The 23,308-nt window shown below is 46.2% G+C and overlaps 1 protein-coding gene across 2 annotated transcripts in view; it reads right to left on the bottom strand.

The window, feature by feature from the left end:
* Nucleotides 1–23,308, bottom strand: part of LOC147116668 (solute carrier family 66 member 2) — a 125,175-nt gene that overhangs the window by 20,015 nt on the left and 81,852 nt on the right. For both annotated transcript variants that reach the window (XM_085991767.1, XM_085991768.1), the window contains exon 4: nucleotides 7,806–8,022. In XM_085991767.1, the coding sequence (XP_085847893.1) occupies nucleotides 7,806–8,022 (217 nt within the window). The remainder of the gene's footprint in view (nucleotides 1–7,805; nucleotides 8,023–23,308) is intronic.

Below are 23,308 nucleotides of genomic sequence, written 5' to 3'. Positions count from 1 at the left end.
CGGCTCCTTACACTTCCGAGTAGATCTTTGTCACAGTTGGATAACTGAAAATTTAGTATGTTCAGTTTACATGTAATCAAAAAATGTAAGGCTAATTTAGGGTTTTTATTTCCACTGCCTGCAGAAGTCTGAATTACAGGGCTGGATTTTATGAATGGAGACGTGTTGGAGGCGGGACTGCTGCTTGCCGGGTTTTAGCCCCGCCTCCAGCGACGTCTCGCCAACCCACGCTATTTTCCATTGAGTGGCCTTGTTAAGCCCACCCTGCGGCCAATTAATGGATTAATTTTGGCAAAACCAAGGCCATCCTCTTTGGTTCCAGTGAACTCCTATGCACCTCTGGCCTCAACTCCCCCTGTTATCCGCCATTCTATAATGCATTCTGAGATGTCTCTCTGTGCATAATGACTGTTACAGAAATGTAAGTAGTTATTGTTGTCAAACCTCTAGGCCTATAAAAGTCAAAACAGGGTAAACTAGCACAAATAAGATTGTCAAGGCTCAGGGGCTGCATGTGCCCTAACAGGTTTCAGTTTGGACACCACTGTGTTAAGTGAAGGCTTGGCAGTCTCTCACCATTTCATGTGGGGCACAAGTCTCAAGTACACAATTGCCCATATTAGGAAATAATTGGCTGTCTCATTCATAGAGACTACATGGGTAGCTGGCACGGGAAAGATATTACATAGATACATAGATACATAGAGATAGGAACAGGAGTAGGCCATTCGGCCCTTCGAGCCTGCTCCGCCATTCAATGAGATCATGGCTGATCTTCGTCTGAGATCATAGCTGATCTTACCAGTTCAGTACCCCGTCCCCGCCTTTTCTCCGTAACCCTTAATCCCCTTAGCCTTCAGAAATATATCCAATTCTCTCTTGAAAATATTTATTGAATTAACCTTCACAGCCCTCTGTGGCAGGGAATTCCACAGGCTCACCACTCTTTGAGTGAAGAAATTCTTCCTCATCTCTGTTTTAAATGATTTGCCCGCTATTTTTAGACTGTGGCCCCTGGTTCTGTGCTCCCCGGCCATTGGAAACATTCTCTCTGAATTCAGCCTGTCCAGGCCTGCCATAATTTTATATGTTTCGATGAGATCCCCTCTCAATCTTCTAAACTCCAGTGAGTACAAGCCCAAACTATTTAATCTCTCTTCGTAGGTCATTCCCGCCATTCCAGGTATCAGCCTGGTGAATCGCCGTTGCACTCTTTCCATGGCAAGAACATCCTTCCGCAGATGGGGCGACCAAAACTGTACACAATACTCCAGATGCGGTCTCACCAGCACCTTGTACAGCTGTAGTAAGGTATCCCTATTCCTATACTCGAACCCCCTTGATATGAAGGCCAACATACCATTTGCCTTCTTAATCGCCTGTTGCACCTGCATGCTCTCCTTCAGTGACTGGTGCACAAGAACACCCAGGTCCCTCTGCACTTCCCCATCTCCCAATCTATTGCCATTTAGATAATAATCTACCCTCCTGTTTTTACCCCCAAAGTGGATAACCTCGCATTTATCCACATTATAGTGCATCTGCCACGTATCCGCCCATTCCCCCAACCTGTCCAAATCGCACTGTAGCCTCCTGACATCCTCATCAGAGCCCACCCCTCCTCCTAGTTTAGTGTCGTCAGCGAATTTGGAAATATTGCATCCAATTCCCTGATCCAGATCATTTATATATATTGTGAACAGCTGGGGTCCCAGGACAGATCCTTGCGGCACCCCGCTGGTCACTGCCTGCCACTCCGAAAACGAGCCGTTTATTCCAACTCTCTGTTTTCTATCTGCCAGCCAGTTCTCTATCCACGTTAATACTTTGCCCCCAATCCCATGAGCCTTAATTTTGCATGATAATCTTTTGTGTGGAACCTTATCGAAGGCTTTCTGGAAGTCAAGGTACACCACATCCACTGGCTCTCCCCCATCTATTCTACCAGTTACCTCCTCAAAAAATTCCAGCAGATTAGTCAAACACGATTTACCCTTTGTAAATCCATGTTGACTCTGTCCGATCCTTTCCCCATTTGTCAAGTGCTCCGCTATTTTATCCTTAATAATGGACTCTAGCATTTTGCCCACAACCGATGTAAGGCTTACTGGTCTATAATTCCCTGCTTTCTCTCTACCCCCCTTTTTAAATATTGGGGTAACATTAGCTACCCTCCAATCCACGGGTACTGTTCCCGAGTCAATGGAGTTCCGGAAGATGATCCTTAGAGCATCTGCTATCTCCAGGGCCACCTCCTTAAGTACCCTAGGATGTAGTTTATCAGGCCCCGGGGATTTGTCGGCCTTCAGTCCCCTCAACTTACCCAACACCATATCCCTAGAGATACTAATTTCTGTCAGCTCCTCCCTCTCATTAGTCCCTATGTTTGCCGATATTCCTGGGAGGTTATTTGTGTCCTCCTTTGTGAATACAGAACCAAAGTATGAGTTTAATTGGTCTGCCATTTCCTTATTCTCCATTATATATTCTCCCGAATCGGACTGCAAGGGACCGACTTGGGATTTTACCAGTCTTTTCCTCCTGATATACCGATAAAAGCTTTTGCAGTCTGTCTTTATGTTTGCTGCAAGTTTACTTTCGTATTCTATTTTCCCCTTCCTGATTAATCCCTTTGTCCTCTTTTGCTGTATCCTGTACTGCCCCCAATCTTCCGGTCTGGTGCTTTTTTTTGCCAGTTGATATGCCCTTTTTTTTGATTTTATGCTGTCCCTAATTTCCCTCGTTATCCACGGTTGAGTCACCTTTTTAGGTTTAGTTTTATGCCAAACCGGTATAAACATGTTCTGGAATTCTTCCATTCTATCTTTGAATGCTTGCCATTGTCTATCCACTGTCAATCCCCCCAGAAACACCACCCAATCAATCTTACCCAATTCCCGTCTCATACCCTCGTAATTCCCTTTATTTAAGTTCTGGACCTTAGTCTCTGATTCAATTTCCTCACTCTCCATCTCGACTGAGAGCTCGATCATATTATGATTGCTCTGACCCAAGGGGCCTCGTACAAGAAGATTGCTGATAAGTCCCTTCTCATTGCACAATACCCAGTCTAAAATGGCCTGATCTCGAGTCGGCTCCTCGACATATTGGTCCAGATAACCGTCCCGAAAACATTCCAGGAATTCCTCCTCCTCAGAATTTTTACTAATTTGGGTAGTCCAATCAATATGTAAATTAAAGTCACCCATGATGACAGCTGTGCTCTTATCGCACACTTCTCTAATTTCCCTTTTTATGCCTTCCCTCACCTCCATATTACTATTTGGAGGCCTATATATCACACCCACTAACGTTTTCCTCCCCTTGCTATTTCTCATTTCTACCCATACAGATTCCGTTTCATCCGTGTTAATATCCTTCCTTTCCATTGCATTAATCCCCTCCTTTACCAGCAATGCTACCCCACCTCCCCTACCTTTTTGCCGATCCTTCCTAAATATTGTATATCCCTGGATGTTAAGTTCCCAGCCTTGCCCACCCTGCAGCCACGTTTCTGTAATCCCAATCAAATCATACTTGTTTACCTCTATTTCCACAACTAATTCATCCACCTTGTTCCTAATGCTTCTAGCATTAAGATACAAAGCCTTCAGGCTTGCTTTTTTCACACTCTCATTATGAATTAGTTTGGCCCTTTGTGTTTCTCTCCTTTGCTTATTGCTTCTCACCTTTCTACCATCTATTTCTGACTTCATATGACTTCCCTCTTTTCCACTACCTAGGTTCCCATCCCCCTGCCAAATTAGTTTAAATCCTCCCGAACCGCCCTAGAAAATATTACCCCGAGGACATCGGCTCCCTCACAGTTCAGGTGTAGACCGTCCCCTTGGTACAGGTCACTCCTCCCCAAGAACTGGTTCCAATGCCTCAGGAATTTAAATCCCTCTCCCTTGCACCACTGCTCAAGCCACGTATTTAGCTTATCTATCTTACTCTCTCTAAACTTATTAGCTCGTGGCACTGGTAGCAATCCAGAGATTACTACCTTTGAGGTCCTACTTTTCAATTTAGCTCCTAACTCCCTAAATTCAGCTTGTAGGACCTCCTCCCTCTTTTTACCTACATCGTTGGTACCTACATGTACCACGACAACTGGCTGATCCCCCTCCCCCTTCAGAATGCTCTGCACCCGCTCCGAGACATCCTTGACCCTTGCACCAGGGAGGCAACATACCATCTTGGAGTCTCGGTCTCGGCCGCAGAAACTCCTATCTATCCCCCTTACAATTGAATCCCCTATCACTATAGCCCTATCCCTCTTTTTTCCACCCTTCTGTGCAGCAGAGCCAGTCATGGTGCCCTGAACCTGGCTGCTGGTGCCTTCCCCTGATAAGTCATCTCCCCCAACAGTACCCAAAACGGTAAACCTGTTTTGGAGGGAGATGACCGCAGGCGACTCCTGCACTACCTTCCTGCCTTTACCCTGCCTTTTGGTCACCCATTTACTGTCTGAGCTAGCCTTTACCTGCGGTGTGACCAACTCACTGAATGTGCTATCCACAAGATCCTCAGCATCGCGTATGCTCCAGAGTGAGTCCATTCGCAGCTCCAGCGCCGCCATGCGGTCCGCTAGGAGCTGCAGCTGGACACACTTCCTGCACACATATTGACAGTGTTGCCATAAATCACGTTCTGCTAAGGATAAGTAACTTTGTTGCAGTTGCGTAGATAGTTTTATTCTGCCTTCAACCTTTTACCAGCATTTTAGACCCTGACCTGTGAATGCTTGATTCCAACACTGGGAGAAAAATACATAAATATATTCAATTCCCCAGCACTGATGGACACCAAGATCGCTATCCCCCAAAATAAGATTATACTACGTATTTGATAAAGTACCATACACTTGGTTTGTTAGCAAAATTGTTCCTGGGCTTTATAAATAGAGGCAGAGAGTACAAAAGCCAGGAAGTTATGCTAAACCGATATAAAACATTAGTTCGGCCCCAGCTGGAGTATTGTGTCCATTTCTGGATACCACACATTAGGAAGGACATGAAGGTTTTGGAGAGGGTACATAAGAGATTTACTAGAATGGTTCCAGGGATGAGGGAAATAGAGTAACGTGGATAGGCTGGAGAAGCTGGGGTTGTTCTCCTTGGAGCAGAGAAGGCTAAGAAGGGTTTAGAAAGAATAAATAAAGAGAAACTGTTTTCAATAGCTGATGAGTCGATAACAAGAAGGCAAGATTTAAGGTGATTGTCAAAAGAACCAGAGGTGACACGAGGAAAAACTTTTTTACGCAACGAGTGGTTAGGATTTGGAAAGCTCTGCCTGAGAGGGCGGTGGATACAGATTCAATAATAACCTTCAAAAGGGAATTGGATAAATACTTGAAGAAAAAAAAATTGCAGAGATATGGGGAAAGAGCGGGGTGTGGGACTAACTGGATTGCTCTTCGAAAGAGCTGGCGCAGACTCGATGGGCCGAATGGCCTCCTTCTGTGCTGTACTATTCCATGATTCTATATTTGTCATCAATAAGTAACAAAAGCATGAACAGATTTAAAATCTATAACATTATAGTTACTCATAGAGAATAAGAATATCAATGGGGTGCAGGGAAAAATTCTGTGAAAATATTGGCCAGGGCATAAGAAACATTCCATAATCTCTTTGGTCTGTGTTGTTGTACTTTTATCATCCAAAGAAGCAGGATTTTGGTTAAATATTTCATTCAGAGAACAGTGTTTCCATAATGAAGGTTTGAACATCATATAGTAGCGTTACTGTAAGGCATTAGGTAAGGGCCCACTGACAGGTACAAACCACTAATCTTCTAATCTAGGGATAGATTTGTCATTGTTTTATCAAAGGAATGAGCCTGCGTGTTTGGATTTTCAATTCTTTTAATAGATCATGGATGAGCTGTTTGAATAAAGCTAATTACACAAAAGCATTAATTGTTTTAGCATTTGACCACAATGATTCAAGGGATTAGATATGTGCCGCATAAAGGAGGTGCATCGTGTAAAATAATATTAGAATAAACTTTGTTTTTGATTAAATGAGGTTCACGGTTTCGTTATTCAACAAATAAAGGAAATATAGCAGATTATTTATAATTAAAATGTTATGAACGTACCTAAAATTCATATGCAAGTTATTAGGCACAGCAGATATAAGTATATGTCATATGCAAACTCAACAAAAATATATATCTGGAGTTTTCAAGGTTACGTCTTTGGACATAGAGTAGTACAGAGTAGTACAGTACAGAAGGAGGCCATTTGGCCCACAGAAGGAGGTGATTTGCACGGGGTCTTTGAATGAGCAATCTAGTTAGTCCCATTCCCCTGCTCTTTCCCCATATCCCTGCAATTTTTTCTCCTTCAAGTATTTATCCATAGAACTAATGTACCGATTTTGGTAAATAAGGCATTTTAAGAAACATTAAATAAGTTGTAGCTGATTTCAAGTAATAACTTAAATCTTTGGAGAAGTTTTGGGGGGGTGGTGGGGGTGGTGGCGTGGGGGTTGCGGGGGGAATCCATTCTAGAAATAAAGCATTAGGCTACCATCTGGAAAAGTTGCAAGAAAGAATCTCAACTTTGACTGTCATTTGATTTGGCCTGCTTTCAGTTGAATCTTCTAAATCCTTCACTAATGATGAAGCACTGTGCCGTAGTGGAGTGCTGTTAATTCAGAATGAGAAAAGGTGCTGGCAGTGCCAGGGGAGACACCTAGAGATATCTCATGCCTTAGTATGTACTTCAATACTTGGTTTTATCAGAAGTATGTTAACTGTGTATTTGAAATTCTGGATACAAGAATCCAGTCAGAATTGGTGTGTAAAGCTTTGTTGCTATTCTATTCAATACAAAATGTTGTCGTGCAGTTGGACTGGTGTTCTTGACATAAACATAGAGCCTGGCTTCCATGCTAGTAACTATTCCAATCAGGGACTGATAGATAGTTCAACCATAAATCTGCAATGTTGTAGAGAGTGAACTTTGCCACAGGGTAGATAAATCCCATCAATGGCCTTAAAGGTTTGGGCTGTACTGAGCCCAGAATCAAAAGACTTGTCTATTGATCTTTTATGCTTTCTACCCATGAGAGCTACAAATATTTCATCACTAAGCAGATACAGGCTTGTTAAAACCATGATGTTGCCGACTGTGACAAACGGCCAAGCAGGCCCCTTATATATCCCGCCTGGTTTCCCTTTGTATTGATTTCAAATGAAAGAAAAATTGAGTGGGACATGTCACAGGCAGCCGATCCACAATGCTAAGTTTACCATCCAGCAGTGACAACTAAACTCTATCCAACCTTGTCATTATTTATTTTTATGGTACTTCCCCCCCCGACCTTGAACTAGCAATAATTATATAGTAGAACTTCCAGTAGACACACTCCAATTACCCAAATTTCCAATTATCTTCCACAATTTTCATAGTGCGAGGCCTCGCGCAATATTACACAGACCACTAACACACTTATTGCTGTTTGTATTTCATTTTTTTTGATGAAAATACTTAACCTTTTATCTTTGTACATTGTACTTATCTCACTGTTCTCCCTGTTGTATTGCTGCAAGATCAAGATTTGGGGACTCTCGATTATTTGCCAGTTTCATAATCCACTGGGGGCCACCCCCCATTATAGTGAATAATAAGGGTTCTGCTATATATTACAATTTACCACTGTAAATGTTCCTTTACATAGTGGTATTACTATCCCTATGTTACACATTTTAAAATAAGCAAGCACATGATTTGTAGCAATACTTATGAGTCTTCTAAAATATTCAGGTTTTTACAAGTGAGAATATTTCCTCACCTCATTCCTGCTGTTGACTTGTTCTTGAAGTTCTGGAAAAGCTGAGGTACTCCCAACATGGCTTCAATGAGGACAGCTGAGAAGCCAAGAGTTTCCACAAAGAGTTGGGAGTCAATCAGCAGGTACGTAACAAAGAGGCACAACACAGTGAAGGATAAACAAAACTGGATGTAATCAAGAAAGCGGCTCCAGGCCCAAAAATATCCTGGATCAAAATCTATGGAGAGAAAACAAAACACAATTTTGATTATGAAGGACCTATTGAACCTCAGTATTAATTTATCACAATTGCCTAGATTGCACAGGAAACTCTCATTTAAACGGCACCTAAATATCAGGAATTCTCTATTAACCGGCAAAATGCATACTCCGAAAACACCTCAATAACCAGAAATGTTGCTGAGTCCGAGTCCGAGTCTCCCGCAGTGGCCAAGTTAGTCAGTGGGGGTAGTTCTCCAAACTGCCACTACTTGGCTTCTTGGCACTGTCAGAAGTCCGAACACCTCAATAACAGGAGTCTGACTCTTCGTTTGTTAAAAATAGCCTCGGTAGATAACCCTCTCCGTCATCCGGAATTTTTAATCAACCGGCACCATTCCGGTCCCGTTGGTGCCGGATACTAAAGAGTTTCCTGATCACTAATAAGGCATTATATATATGCTGTCATTTGTTGTTTAATGTGAGGGAAATAAGACCTGTAAGTCACATTAAAAGTGTCACAGTATCAAGAGAGGTACTACATGGACAGTGTAACATAAAAAAAATTCTCCCCCCCCCCCCCTCCACCAGAATTATGGCTCTAAATGTTTATACATATCTATACACAGTTACAGCACGGAAACAGGCCATTCAGCCTAACCAGTCATTGATGGTGTTTTACCCTCCACGTGAGCAAATAGTCTTCATCACATTTACCTACCCTGTCCTGATATTCCTTCATCCACCTATCCAATTTAATCTTGAATGTTGACATAGATTTTGCCTCAACCACTAACCCTGGAAGTGAATTCCACAGCTTCTCAATGCTCTGTGTGAAGACATTTCTCCTGATCAAAAGAATTTAAAAAATATAATTGTGCTGGTATTAATTTACCGATGAATACAATATTAAAGTACGTTTAACTCCCCAGAATGAGTCCTGGGCACTGACTGTTTTCTAAATAAGAAGTTTCCCACCTTTATAGGAAGCATTTACAGAGTACTTCTGTTTTGAAAGTGCATTCTCACTACTTCTAACCAGACTGAGGAACTGATGCAACAATTGTTCAGTGTTGTAAAGCACAGCAAGAAGCCTCAAGAATAGAGAGGGGAAACATGAGAGGAAGCACTAGAGTTTGGAAAAAAATAGCAGAGAATTAGATTCAAGGTAATTAACTCCTGTACAATGTGGAAAACAACAGAAACTTGAAGCAGAGACCAATTTTGTGCTGCTTTGTTGTGCATTGCATTGGCCTGCATAAGATTAGGAAACGGAGTCTGTTTGAAAATTCAATACTGTAACACAGTAACAATGGCTTCAAACACAGAGGGTGTGATTCAACTCTGGATAGAGTACATAAATCACCTTCCACTGCATTAAGAAAACAAGAAGTACACATAATCACATCCCTAAGGGTTCTTTAAATAAAAGGAACAAAGCAAGTAGTCAAACCACGTCAGCACTATGCATTTTTAATATAACCAGTCTGCCAAATTATACAACGGTATATTTTCTTTTGCTGCACGCCCGGTGCATGAAATATTATGTACATATTATGAAACTGTGCACCCCAGTCTGTTATTTTCTGGCCATTGAAATTATTGAGTGGAATTTTGCAGTTATTCTGTAGCGAAATTGGAAGTTTAACCCTATCGTTCCTTTGATACTAATGAGGTGTTGTTTTTTGGAAGTCAGTGGAGTATGAAGCAGTCACACTCTATAGTAAACTCACTTCAGTGTTGAATAATTATTCAATGTTATATCCTGAGAATTCCAATAAATTTAACACAGTAACATCATAGCATTGATTGTATTCCTTTGCTACCTTGTTAATGTGTCAAACTGGAAGTCACTGTACAGTCCAAAATAAAGTAGATAATATAGATTAAGATCTAAGATGTTGGGGGTTAAATTGGATAACCCCTGAAAATGGGCGCAGGGATTACGATGCGCAATTAACCTTTGGCCATTGATTGAAATGCAGGCAGGCGCCAGCTTCGTGCTGCCTGTGCGTTACCATGATTTCTGCATGCAGCCAGCGCTCCTTGCACTGTTCATTGGCTGCACGCATCAGCAGGGGGCCTGATATCTATTTAAAGCTAGTCTGCATCTCTTAAAGGGAAGGTGCATTGTGGCTGCAACAATCAACAATGGCTGACCATGGGAGAGAGTGGGCACCAAGTTTTCGGATGCTGCACTGGAGGTCTTGATTGAGGTGGAAAGGAGGAACGATGTCCTGTACCCTCAGGGGGGCCGGAGGCCCTCCAGACACATGCTCAGAAGGCAGTGGCAAGAGATAGCGGAGGAGGTCAATGCCAGGAGTATAGCTCCAAGAACATGGATGCAGTGCAGGAAGAAGTTCAATGATCTCACACGAGTGGTCAAGGTCAGTGAATACATCTTCAAATGCCATATCCTACCAATTGCATCATTAGCCTCAGCCACTGCTCAATTCACCCCATCACTCACCTACCAAAAATCTCTATCAATCAGGACTCATACCTAACATTCATATGCTTCACCTCGCCCTCACACACTTAGCACTGTTGCAAGCCTCACACCCACATCTCACAGCTTGCATACACTGCCAGCTATTCAACCATGACAGCCACATCATTCAAACAGATTGCACAACACTCACTGATACACATCCCTCTCTCTTGCAGGAGAAGGTGGTGCACAACTGGATGCAGCAGGCAGGTGGGGGAGAGGCACGCCTGCATGTTCTCACCCCCATTATGGGAAGGGTCATTAATGAGGCCATGGCCATGGGCCAGTGGGACAGAAGCCATTGAAGCTGAGGGTATCCGCATACCTAATCCTCCTCCTCTCATCCCAATTCTCCCTCATCCCACAATCTCTTTTGACCTACAAGCTGCAGATGGAGTAAGCATGTACTTGTTACTTTTTCCTCTCCCCTCACCACAACCCTACCCTTGTCACTTTTTCCTTTCAGATACCAAAGAACTTCAACCTGCCTAGGCAGTGGAGGAAGAACAAGAAGAGAGTGAAGATGAAGACACACCATCATTCGATTTCACAGTCGCAGCGACGTCGTACACTAGTTCTGCTGCAGAGGACTCAGATGAGGACTTCAATGGGCTAGGCTACAGAAGGAGGCTGATGGGTGTACACACCCAAATGCACTGGAAAGCCTGCCTGAAAGCCTGTGTTCATTGTCAAGGAGGATGGAGGAGTCCGGCACCAACTTGGCACAGGGCCTTGCGCAGAGCTTGGAGTCCATCCTTTCCAACATGGAATGGGCGGCCACCTCCAGCAGCACACCTGTAGAACCAACCAGTCTGATGGCCGATGTCTCAGCTTCCATGGCAGCACGAGCAGCATCCACCCAAAGTCTGAGTGCTGCGGTGGAAGCTCAGACTGCAGTCATCATGGCTCTGGATACTAGTGTGGAAAGGGGCTCCCAGGACTTCCACAGCACTCTAGCAATCTGTTCGCCAACAGATCTGCTCTCTAAAGACCCTCTGTGGAGATGGCCTCCTGTTGAGAGCTTTTCTCCCCCTTCGCCTTCTTCTAGCAGCTTGTCCTGTTCTGCATGGCCCATGCTCTTTCTCCCAGTTATGCTCAATGCCAAGCGGAAGCCCTACGAGGCCACCCACGTCTGGAAGCAGCTGGTTTGTGCACAAGCCTTTAAGTCACCAAAAAAGTTCTTCAGCACCGACCAGACCACTCCCTGTAGACTATTGAAATTTTAACAAGAATGGAAAAGCACTCAAAATGCGTAGAGCTGCAGCAACAACCAGAAAAAAATAATCCAGCAACTAACCTTGTAAAAGGCAGATAGTGTTTGACTAATCTAATTGAATTTTTTGATGAAGTAACAGGGAGGATTGATGAACGGAGTGCAATGGATGTTGTCTACATGGATTTTAGGAAGGCGTTTGACAAAGTACCACATAGAAGGCTGGTTAACAAAATTGAGGTTCATGGAATAGGTGGTCAGTGGCAGCTTGGATAAGCAATTGGCTTAAGGATAGAAAACAGCGAGTTGTGGTAAATGGCTGTTTTTCAGACTGGAGAATGGTAGACAGTGGTGTTCTCAAAGGGTCAGTGCTGGGACCACTGCATTTTTTGATATATATATAAATGACCTGGATACTGGAATACAGAGTAGAATTTCTAAATGACACAAAACTTGGGGGTGTGGCAAACAGTGATGATGATACCAATCAACTGCAACAGGACACAGAAAGGCTAGCAGAATGGGCAGACAAGTGGCAGGTGGAATTTAATACAGAGAAGTGTGAGGTGATGCATTTTGGCAGAAGGAACAGGGAGAGGCAATATACACTTAATGGCACAGTTTTAAAGAGTGTGCAGGGACATAGGGACCTGGGAGTTAATGGCCCAGATATTCCGATCCCTACGGGTGGGTACGCGCATGCACAGCGCATGCGCTGAAAACCGGAATTTCCGATCTGTCAAGAATGTTCTTGACAGATCCTCCGGCTGCCCTGGAGAAGGGCCTCTGCGGGCAGATAGCTCTGCTTTTTGGAGACCCTCCGCCCACAGAAAACACTTACAGTTCTTACACCTGGTAAAAGCAGGCATAAGGCCTGCTTTTACCAAGTTAAGAGTTGAAAAAAGTTTTTTTTTAATTTCACTGATTTATCATTTAAAAATACTTTAAAAAAAAGGTAAGTTTATTTTTAGCCCTGTAAAAAACTTTAATTATTTTTTTCAAAAACTTAAATTTTTGTTTAAAGTACTTAATTTATTGTAATTTCAAGTCATTTTAAAAATGTGATTTTTAAAAAAATTATTAAAAGATTTGCTATATTTTTGGGGTGATCTCCATTCATATATTTGACAGGTCTTCCTGTTAAATGTATGAAGGGAGATTCCCTTCTGTGATTGGCTCCTCATGGCCCATGTGATCCAAGGGACGCTGTGAACTACATGCTGGGATATGTGGGCCCTGCACTCTTCAAGTTTGGAGAGGCCCAGGAGCGGAAGCGTGTGCGTCCCGGGAGCACTCCGGTCAGGACGCAGATTTTTCCAGATCGGGAGGCCTGCGATCGGAAAATAGGGGCCAATGTGCATAGGTCCCTGAAGGTGGCAGGACATATTGAGAGAGTGGTTAGCAAAGCATATGGGATCTTGGGCTTCCTAAATAGAGGTATTGAGTACAACAGTTGAGAAGTTATGCTGAACCTTTATAAAGTGATGGTTAGGCCACAACTGGAGTATTGCATCCACGTGATAGCAAGAAACGGATGAGTGCACTGGATAGAGCAAAGGCTATGGGCCCCGACAACATCCCGGCTGTCGTGCTGAAGACTTGTGCTCCAGAACTAGCCGTGCCTCTAGCCAAGCTGTTCCAGTACAGCTACTAAACTTGCATCTATCCGACAATGTGGAAACATGCCCAGGTATGTCCTGTCCACCAAAAGCAGGACAAATCCAATCCGGCCAATTACCGCCCCATCAGTCTACTCTCAATCATCAGCAAAGTGATGGAAGGTGTCATCGACAGTGCTATCAAGCGGCACTTACTCACCAATAACCTGCTCACTGATGCCCAGTTTGGGTTCCGCCAAGAACACTCAGCTCCCGACCTCATTACAGCCTTGGTCCAAACATGGACAAAGGAGCTGAATTCCAGAGGTGAGGCGAGAGTGACTGCCCTAAACATCAAGGCAGCATTTGACAGAGTGTGGCATCAAGGAGCCCTAGTAAAACTGAAGTCAATGGGAATCAGGGGGAAAACTCTCCACTGGCTGGAGTCATACATAGCACAAAGGAAGATGGTTGTGGTGGTTGAAGGTCAATCATCACAGCCCCAGGACATCACTGCAAGAGTTCCTCAGGGCAGTGTCCTAGGCCCAGTGGGCGTCACTGGCTAGGCCAGCATTTATTGCCCATCCCTAACTGCCCTTGAGAAGGTGGTGGTGGGCCACCTTCTTGAACTGCTGCAGTCCATGTGGTGAAAGTACTCCCACAGTGCTGTTAGATACCTTCCTGGCCCCACAGGATAGTAAACGGCTAAAAATACTTACCTCTTTGTCCTGATAGGATAACCCGGCGGGAAAGCCACAACCACGTCCCTGCTTAGGCCCCTAGTTAAAATAGCAGTCAGGCCTCAATGACATCATCAGAAGAGCAGTTTAAAGTTGAAGACTGTGGGGAAATAGTGGGACATCACATGGCTTCCCCATTAGTGCTGCCCAATTGATATAAAACAGCTTGAGCTGTGTTATTAGCATCTTTACAGGCCATTTACCAACATGAAGAATTCAATGGGTGACCTTGGCACGTAGTATCAGCAGTAGCACAGGACAAGAGAATGGACCACATGGCACAGTTTAATCAACCGTACAAAAACAAGTTGTGTCGCAATCTGAGGTCAAGGAGACATTATTACATTGGGAAAAAATGGAAAAAAATTGGATTCGGAATATATATTAAACCCAAGGGCCTAGAAATTCAGTTGTTAGCGCCAGCCGCTAGCGCCTTAGGAGGAGCAGAAGTGGGGCGCTAAGCGGCTAGCGCCCGGGCGCGGCGCGATCTGCGCCGCTCGCGAACTTCACTCAAGATTTAGCGGCGGCGCTAAACCGCAGCACCCGCTCAGCTGCGCGCGCAGATCGTGACGTCATTTCATGGTGCAACGCCCTTGGTGCGTCCCGAACCGGAACTTCAGTGGCGCCGCCCTTCTTTGCGCCTGGCGCCCCCAGCGACTGGTAGAGGGGAACGGTTCCCAGTCGCTGCGGGGCGCGGGGGGCGCTATTTAAAGGGGACTCCTCCTGCATTATAAGTGGCAGCCATTTTGTGCCAATCCTTCTGTGTGAGAGACAAATAGAGAGAGCTTTCTGCTTTGACTCAGCGCTCGCACAGGTACTTCTGGCTTCAGGCCAGAGCTTTGCACTTGGATTTCACTTTCAGTGCCATAGCCTTGAGTCGCCACATATACTGTAATGGGGGCTACAATGGGTGGAAACGTTGGCTTTCTGCATTGCATTCAAAGGGATCAGAGATGCCGTGAGAGAGTGCCAGTCATGGCCAGATGGAGAAGGGCCAACAAGCGTCGGCACAGGAGGCCTTACCCACCCAGGGTATACCGCCAGCAGTTCTCATATCTGAACATGTCTGAGGAGCAGTGTGTTCGGAGGCTGCGATTCAGAAGGGAGGTGGTCACTGAGATCTGCCACCTGCTTCGCAGAGATCTGCAGCCACAGCTGAGGAGCAGGACGTCTCTGTCGGTGGCAGTGAAGGTGACGGTGGCTCTCAACTTCTATGCCACTGGCTCCTTCCAATCCGCTACTGGGGACATTGCCAACATCTCCCAGTTCACGGTACATTGCTGCATCCGCCAGGTGAACAATGCCCTTTTCAGAAGGAGACGTCAGTACATCTCCTTCCCCATGACCCTGGACAAGCAGCAAGAGCGTACAATGGGATTTGGAAGAATAGCGGGCTTCCCCATGGTCCAGGGCATAGAACTGATGAACCAGCAATGGTCAGGCCTTGCTTCAGGGCTGCAGTGTGCAGGGCATGGCAGCCAAACAAGTCAACCCTCCCCCTTTAAGAGCTGACCGGCGCCAGCGTGTCTGCCTTCAATCAGCAATTCGCCGCACCTGCGCTGCGCCCGCCCTCGGTGGTAGCGACCCGGCTCGCCAGCTTAGCGCCTTATGATAGTCGTGCACTGCCTGCTTTAGCGCAGCAGCAACCTCTTGGGGCGATGCAACTGAATATTGGCGAAGCAAGAGGGTTCGAGTACAGGAACAAGGATGTCTTGCTACAGTTGTACAGGGCCTTGGTGAGACCGCACCTTGAGTATTGTGTGCAGTTTTGGTCACCTTACCTGAGGAAGGACGTTCTTGCCATGGAGGGAGTGCAGCGAAGATTCACCAGGCTGATACCTGGGATGGCAGGAATGACGTATGAGGAGAGATTGTGTCGATTGGGCTTATACTCACTGGAGTTTAGAAGATTGAGAGGGGATCTCATCGAAACCTATAAAATTCTGTCCGGTCTGGACAGACTAGATGCAGGAAGGATGTTTCTGATGGCCGGGGAGTCCAGAACCAGGGGTCATAGTCTAAGGATAAGGGGTAAGCCATTTAGGACTGAAATGAGGAGGAATTTCTTCACCCAGAGAGTGGTGAACCTGTGGAATTCTCTGCCACAGAGGGCGGTGGAGGCTAGTTCATTAAATATATTCAAGAAAGAGTTGGATATATTTCTTGAGGCTAAAGGGATCAAGGGGTATGGGGAGAAGGCAGGGACAGGGTACTGAATTTGGATGATCAGCCATGATCTCATTGAATGGCGGAGCAGGCTCGAAGGGCCGAATGGCCTACTCCTGCTCCTATCTTCTATGTTTCTATGTTTCTATGTCTAAGGTGGCGCTAAGTTGCGCCGGGCGCAAAATTTAGCGACCACCCGGCTGTAGCGCCCCAAACGTGGCTATACTGAATTTCTAGGCCAAGATCTTTACCAGAGCTCATTCTTCTCTTTATTTTTCCTCTCAAAAATGGGGACACTAAGTGGATAGCTTTGATGACATTGCAAGGGTACACCTCAATGATAAATTTATTGTGACATCAGGTTTCTTCCCTATTACTCTCTAAATCGCTCTCAGAAACCAGCAGGAGAGAAATGGTTTGCACTACAATTGAAAGGTCTAATGTCATCCTTGCAAAGGTTATGTTTCTCTACATTTCCTGTTTCAGTTCAATGGTTTTGAGATATTGATTTTTGCCAAAAAACAATATCCTGCAATCTCTTTGCCCCAATGTGGATTGATTTTTCTAAATAAACTGCTGAACCTTCTCACTAATTTAATTGGAACTTCTGATCAACAAACATGTGAGCTGTCAGAAGTATTATTCGTCCAGTAACTTTAAGCTAAACTCGGTAGCATTTCACATCATCTTGAATCAGGCTACACTATAATACATTTAAGAACTGCATTTGTGAAGACCAGTGGGTTCCAACCATTTAATTTATTCAGATTGCCTCTCACATGATGTTGTATACTTTGATGGTTCAAATTACAGAAATACAACAGAATAGAGAACAAAAACAGAAAATGCTGGAAATACTCAGCAGGTCAGGCAGCATCTGCGGAGAAAGAAACCATTTTAACCTTTCAGGTCAATGACCTTTCGTCAGAACTGGAAAAAGTTTGAGATGTAACAGGTTTTTAAGCAAGTGCAGAGGCAGGGAAAGGGGGGAGGGGAGGAAAGAACAAAGGGGAAGGTCTGTGATGGGATGGAAGGCAGGAGAGATTAAATGACAAAAGGGATGATGGTGCAAGGCAAAAGGAGATGGTAATGGGACAAGTAAAGAAACAAAAGATGGGTCTAGAAGAGGTATAAATGGGAATGGCAGAAGCGTCAACAGGTGCCGCCCAAAAAAATGGGGGCAGAGGTTATGATCTGAAACTTTTAAATTCAATGTTGAGTTCGGAAGGCTGTAAAGTGCCGAATCGAAAGAATAGAGAGATTATTCAAAAGGGACTGGATAATCCAGTAACTGAAAAATAATATTTCAAATATTACTGAGGAATTTAACTACCTCTGGTAGTGCGCTGGTTAACCAGTAAAATTACTTTCTGCACAAATGCAATACGGGTTAATTTTAACCTAACCCGCGCAATAGCAAACTGACAGGATTGGATCAGCCATCCGTTTTACACTCCACCCGATTCTACTTTTCATTGACTTCGATAGAAAATAATATTGGGTTGGATATAAAACAGGCAGCTGAGCTGGACCTTTCAGTTTCCCACCGGGCGCATTAGGTTAAAATTAAAACAGATCCCAAGGAGGTTTAGTTCCCACATTACAACAGGGACTACACTACATTTGTAATGGCCTTCTGGATAGGGTCAGTAGAGCCAAAAACCTGGAATCATTTTAAGGTACAATGCATAAGGGGTACTGTTTATTTTTTTCTGTTAAAAGTTAAAATGGCCCGAATGGCCTTCCTGCTCTGTATTTATTTTGTGATCTGTCTTATTTATCCTTTATGATCCTAAAATCTAGGCTGACACTCCAGTGCAGTACTGAGTCAGTGCTTTTAACAGGCAAGAACGGGTGGGTTAGGAGTAGAGCGGGTAGTTAAATTTGGCAAAAATTTTTGCCCATTTCCCAGTTTCACTGAGGCGTGGTTGGCTGTGTGCGAGCAACCTGCTCGCTGAAGTCAGCGTGATCGTTAGCGCAGGCGGGTGGACATTGAAGACATCATTTAGGTGATAATTGGATGCAAATGAGGGCCTTTTCACAGGAATATGACTTCCCTTCAGATCTAACGTTCCCAGCACGGGGTTCCCGGGGCTCGGGGAACTGACCAGTAAAAACGAGGTGAGTTGCAGGTGCACTTCATGAGGTCTATCAACTTTAGATAGCCCGAACTCAGTTAATGCTCAGTTCTTACAGCTGCTGTCAGTTCCCTCTGGCACACAGTTAGAGCAGAGAGCTCTTGTCACCATACAGGTATCGGAGAACTTTGGAGGCTTTCAAACAGACACCAGCAGGATGGGAGGTGCCTTAGATGTTTTTGACAGCACATCAGAAGAGGAAGACCGTCACCATCCACGGCAGCGACGACATGTTGTGGTAGGATCAGCAGGTGCAGAGGAGAGAGATGCATAGGAGGGAGATGCACAGGAGAGGGGCCGAGATTGCAGGAAGCACTACCAAAGTCACAGGGTGTACAGGCAGAGGCTCAGCTTCCTTGGCCTCTCAGAAGAGCAGTGCTTCCGCAGGCTGAGGTTGTCACGTCAGGTGGTGGCAGACATCTGCAGCCTCCTCGATGAAGACCTGCTGCCGGCTGGACCTGGCGGCCACGCATTACCAGTGGCTGTGAAGGTCACCACTGCCCTCAACTTTTGTGTCTCTGGTTCCTTCTAGGGCGCTACCAGAGACATAGAGGTTTCGTAGTCCGCTGCAAATAAACACGTAAGGCAGGTGATGGATGGATTGTTTGCCAGGGCTAAGGAAAATGGAAACTTGCCCTGAGATGACAACAGCCAGAATGAGTAGGCTCTCAGATTCTCCTCTCTGGCTGGATTCCACAGGTACACACGTTGCAATCCCAGCGCCACCACAGAAACCAAGGCCGGAATTTTCTTTACCTGGGCGGGTACGGTGCGGGTGGCCACCATGGCAGGTCGCGAGCCTGTTGCTGGCTCCATCCCGTTCCACAGAACGACTTTACGTTAATGGGGCCTATTAAGCCCGCCCTGCGCATTGCCCAGCCCAATTAAAAGTTGCGGGTCTGGTGACGTCATCGATGACGCGTTTTCAGCTGGGATATTTAAAGGAGCCATGGCCACATTGCATTTGAAGGTTCATCTAGGACTGTGTAGGCACTGTACTTCACTATTCCACTGCTGCACACACCACCAGAGATGACCGCACAGAGGCAGAGGGCTGCACCCAAGTTCTCCGATGACTCCCTTGATATGCTTGTGGAGGGAGTCACAGCACGTAGGGAGGTCCTCTTCCTGATGATGGGAGGAAGAGATCTCCCCAGCACAGCAAAGGAGCCTGGCTACAAATAGCAGAGGAGGTGAATAGCAGGGATGTCGTCAGGAGGATCTGGGTGCAGTGCCGCAAATGCTTCAACAATCTTTTTAGATCAGGAAAGGTGAGTCCAAAGCTACACTCACCTTCATCCTGCAGTGCCTCTCATCACATCCCCATCACTCTGCCTTCCCAAGCCTGCTCCTGTACATCCTTACTCACACCAACATACCTTGCACCTCCACCCATCCCTCTATCTACATTATCACATCCCCATCTTACTAGCCACCCCTCACACGCACCCTCATCTTAGTGCAATCATACCAACTAACAACACACAAGAATGCCCTTGGAATTGCCACCCCACTCCATCACAGTCACCCACTACAGATATAACCCATCCATTCCTTACACTCATTCCAGCATGCTCACTCAACCTTCTCTTCTTTCCCTCCTTGCAGGAAAAGAGAGCCCACAATAAGAGGGAGAGAACGGGAGGTGGAACCCCATCAATGGCCACCCTGCCCACAGCAGAGGAGGCTGCCTTAGAGCTGGCGGGATTCACCGAGCACCTGGAGGTGGGAGACGGAGAGAGGGGGACATCTTAGCAACCTGGTGACAGAATTACATATTATACAGCTACATGGCATACATCAGTCACTCATATGGGGACTGATGTCAGCAGCCACTGAATGGTCATTATGTGCATAATGGTTTCTGTATCCAATCTAAATATAACATATCTAACTAATCTCTTTACTCTCCCACAGATCCATCAAGAGCCCCTACTATTGTCCAGGAGCAAGGGGAAGACGACTCCTCAGAGGAGCCTCCAGCCTCTGAGGGCACATTGTTACCAGACAGAAGTGCACCCAGCACCAGCGCAGACACTCACACCTCGGTAAGTCCCTCACAAGACAGAGTAATGTTATCAACTGGTGTGTCACAAATCACAGCCGAGCAACAGCAGATGGTGGAGACAGGGACAGCAGTGCAGACTCCTCATCGGAGGGTGTAGGACTCTCCCAGCTCTGCTCAGCTGCATGCAGACACTGAGCCTCGGGGCCATCCAGAAAGAGGGCGATCCTGGAGCTGCAGGAACAAGTGCTGGAGGCTCTGACACGTTTTACGAGCGCGATGACTACCAGTGTTCAGAGAATGGAGGAGTCCATCTCCAACATGAGCACCACCATATCGCAGGTGATGGCGACTGTAGGCTCTTCCATGGATAGGATGGCCACCTGCAGGGAGCAGCTAATGCACCACTCACAGGAGCACATGCTATCTATGCAGAAAAGATGGCTATCTATGGAGAATAGATTGCAGAGGCTCGTAGACGTCCTCTCTAGGAGGGATGCCAGTGTAGACATGGGTCCTCATGGCCTCACTGATGTGCAGCACGGTGCTCTCCTGTTCCTTGCTAGAAGGGAAGTGTGCATGGCCCATGAGAGGGATGATGGTGAAAGGGGACCTGGAAGTGGGGGCTCCTCTCAAAGCACTCACACTTCTCCCCCGTTGCCACCCCCTCAGTCAGAGCCCCAGATGCCTCCCCAGACAGCGATGGCTGAGTCTGTCCCTGAGCAGTCGAGTTAAGTAACAGTAAGTTACAGTTAATTAAATCTCATGATGAGGCCATCCCTAGCACACGGGCAGCAATGTGCTCGAGTGCTGGTGCCAGAGTGCTGGTGCCATCTGGACCCCAGGTTCCTCCAGCTCCTGCTCCTCCTCGTCTTCCAGCTGATCCTCCTCCTCCTTCTCCTCCTGCTCCTTCTCCTCTGAAGAGGCTTTGCGCTCAGTGCCTTGCTCCTCATGCAGTGCTAATCCTCGCTGCTGCGCTATGTTGTGCAGGGCGCAACAGACCATGACAATTCTGGAGACCCTGGCTGGTGCGTATTGAAGGGCTCCTCCAAATCTGTCAAGGCATCGGAATCGCATTTTCAGCATGCCTATTGTCTGCTCTATGATACATCTGGTGAAGATGTGGCTTTCATTATATCTCTCCTCGGCCTCAGTACTTGGCCTCCTCAAGGGTTTTTTTTTATTCATTGATGGGATGTGGGCGTCACTGGCTGGCTAGGCCTGCATTTAGTGCCCATCCCTAATTGCCCTTGAGAAGATGGTGGTGAGCCGCCTTCTTGAACCGCTGCAGTCCATATGGTGTAGGTGCACCCACAATGCTGTTAGGAAGGGAGTTCCAGGATTTTGGCCCAGCGACAGTGAAGAAACGGCAATACAGGTCCAAGTCAGGATGGTGTGTGGCTTGGAGGGGAACTTGTAGGTGGTGATGTTCCCATGCGTCTGCTGCCCTTGTCCTTCTAAGTGGTAGAGGTCGTGGGTTTGGAAGGTGCTGTTGAAGGAGCTTTGGCGAGTTGCTGCAGTGCACCTTGTAGATGGTACACACTGCAGCCACAGTGCGCCGGTGGTGGAGGGAGTGAATGTTGAAGGTGGTGGATGGAGTGCCAATCAAGCGGGCTGCTTTATCCTGAATGGTGTCGAGCTTCTTGAGTGTTGTTGGAGCTGCACTCATCCAGGCAAGTGGAGAGTATTCCATCACACTCCTGACTTGTGCCTTGTAGATGGTGGAAAGGCTTTGAGGAGTCAGGAGGTGAGACACTCGCTGCAGAATTCCCAGCCTCTGGCCTGCTCTTGTAGCCACAGTATTTATATGGCTGGTCCAGTTCAGTTTCTGATCAATGGTAACCCCCAGGATGTTGATAGTGGGGGATTCAGCGATGGTAATGCCATTGAATGTCAAGGGGAGATGGTTAGAGTCTCGCTTGTTGGAGATGGTCATTGCCTGGCACTTGTGTGGTGCGAATGTTACTTGCCACTTGTCAGCCCAAGTCTGAATGTTGTCCAGGTCTTGCTGCATATGGACACAGACTGCGTCAGTATCTGACGAGTCTCGAATGGTGCTGAACAGTGTGCAATCATCAGCGAACGTCCCCACTTCTGACTTTATGATGGAGGGAAGGTCATTGATGAAACAGCTGAAGATGGTTGGGCCTAGGACACTGCCCTGAGGAACTCCTGCAGTGATGTCATGTGATTGAGATGAATGACCTCCAACAACCACAGCCAACTTCCTTTGTGCTAGGTATGATTCCAACCAATGGAGGGTTTTCCCCTTGATTCCCATTGACTTCAGTTTTGCTAGGGCTCCTTGATGCCACACTCGATCAAATGCTGCCTTGATGTCAAGGGCAGTCACTCTCACCTCACCTCTTGAGTTCAGCTCTTTTGTCCATGTTTGGACCAAGGCTGTAATGAGGTCAGGAGCTGAGTGGCCCTGGCGGAACCCAAACTGGGCGTCAGTTAGCAGGTTATTGCTGAGTAAGTGCCGCTTGATAGCACTGTCGACGACACCTTCCATCACTTTGCTGATGATTGAGAGTAGACTGATGGGACGGTAATTGGCCGGGTCAGATTTGTCCTGCTTTTTGTAGACAGGACATACTTGGGCAATTTTCCACATTGCCGGGTAGATGCCAGTGTTGTAGCTGTACTGGAACAGCTTGGCTAGGGGCGCAGCTAGTTCTGGTGTCATGAGCCACGACGTCCGTGGATAGCCCTTGTCTCCAAGCAGCCAGCCGGAAAGTATGTTTGGAGGAGCGAAGAGCTGAGGGAGGGTGGACTGGCACAGGACAAAAGAGTCATGACAGCTACCAGGGAATTTGGCACACACATGCATGATGATCTTCCTATGGTTACAGATGAGCTGCACATTGAGGGAGTGAAAGCCCTTGTGGTTGACAAAGACTCCTGGGTGATGATGGAGTGCCTCCATGGCCACATGTGTGCAGACAATGATG

The sequence above is a fragment of the Somniosus microcephalus genome, chromosome 6, assembly GCF_052327205.1.
Source record: "Somniosus microcephalus isolate GS21.2 chromosome 6, FLI_Smic_1.0, whole genome shotgun sequence".
Lineage (NCBI taxonomy): Eukaryota > Metazoa > Chordata > Chondrichthyes > Squaliformes > Somniosidae > Somniosus > Somniosus microcephalus.
Note: the sequence above shows the minus strand (reverse complement) of the source record. Positions and strands in the feature narration are given on the sequence as shown.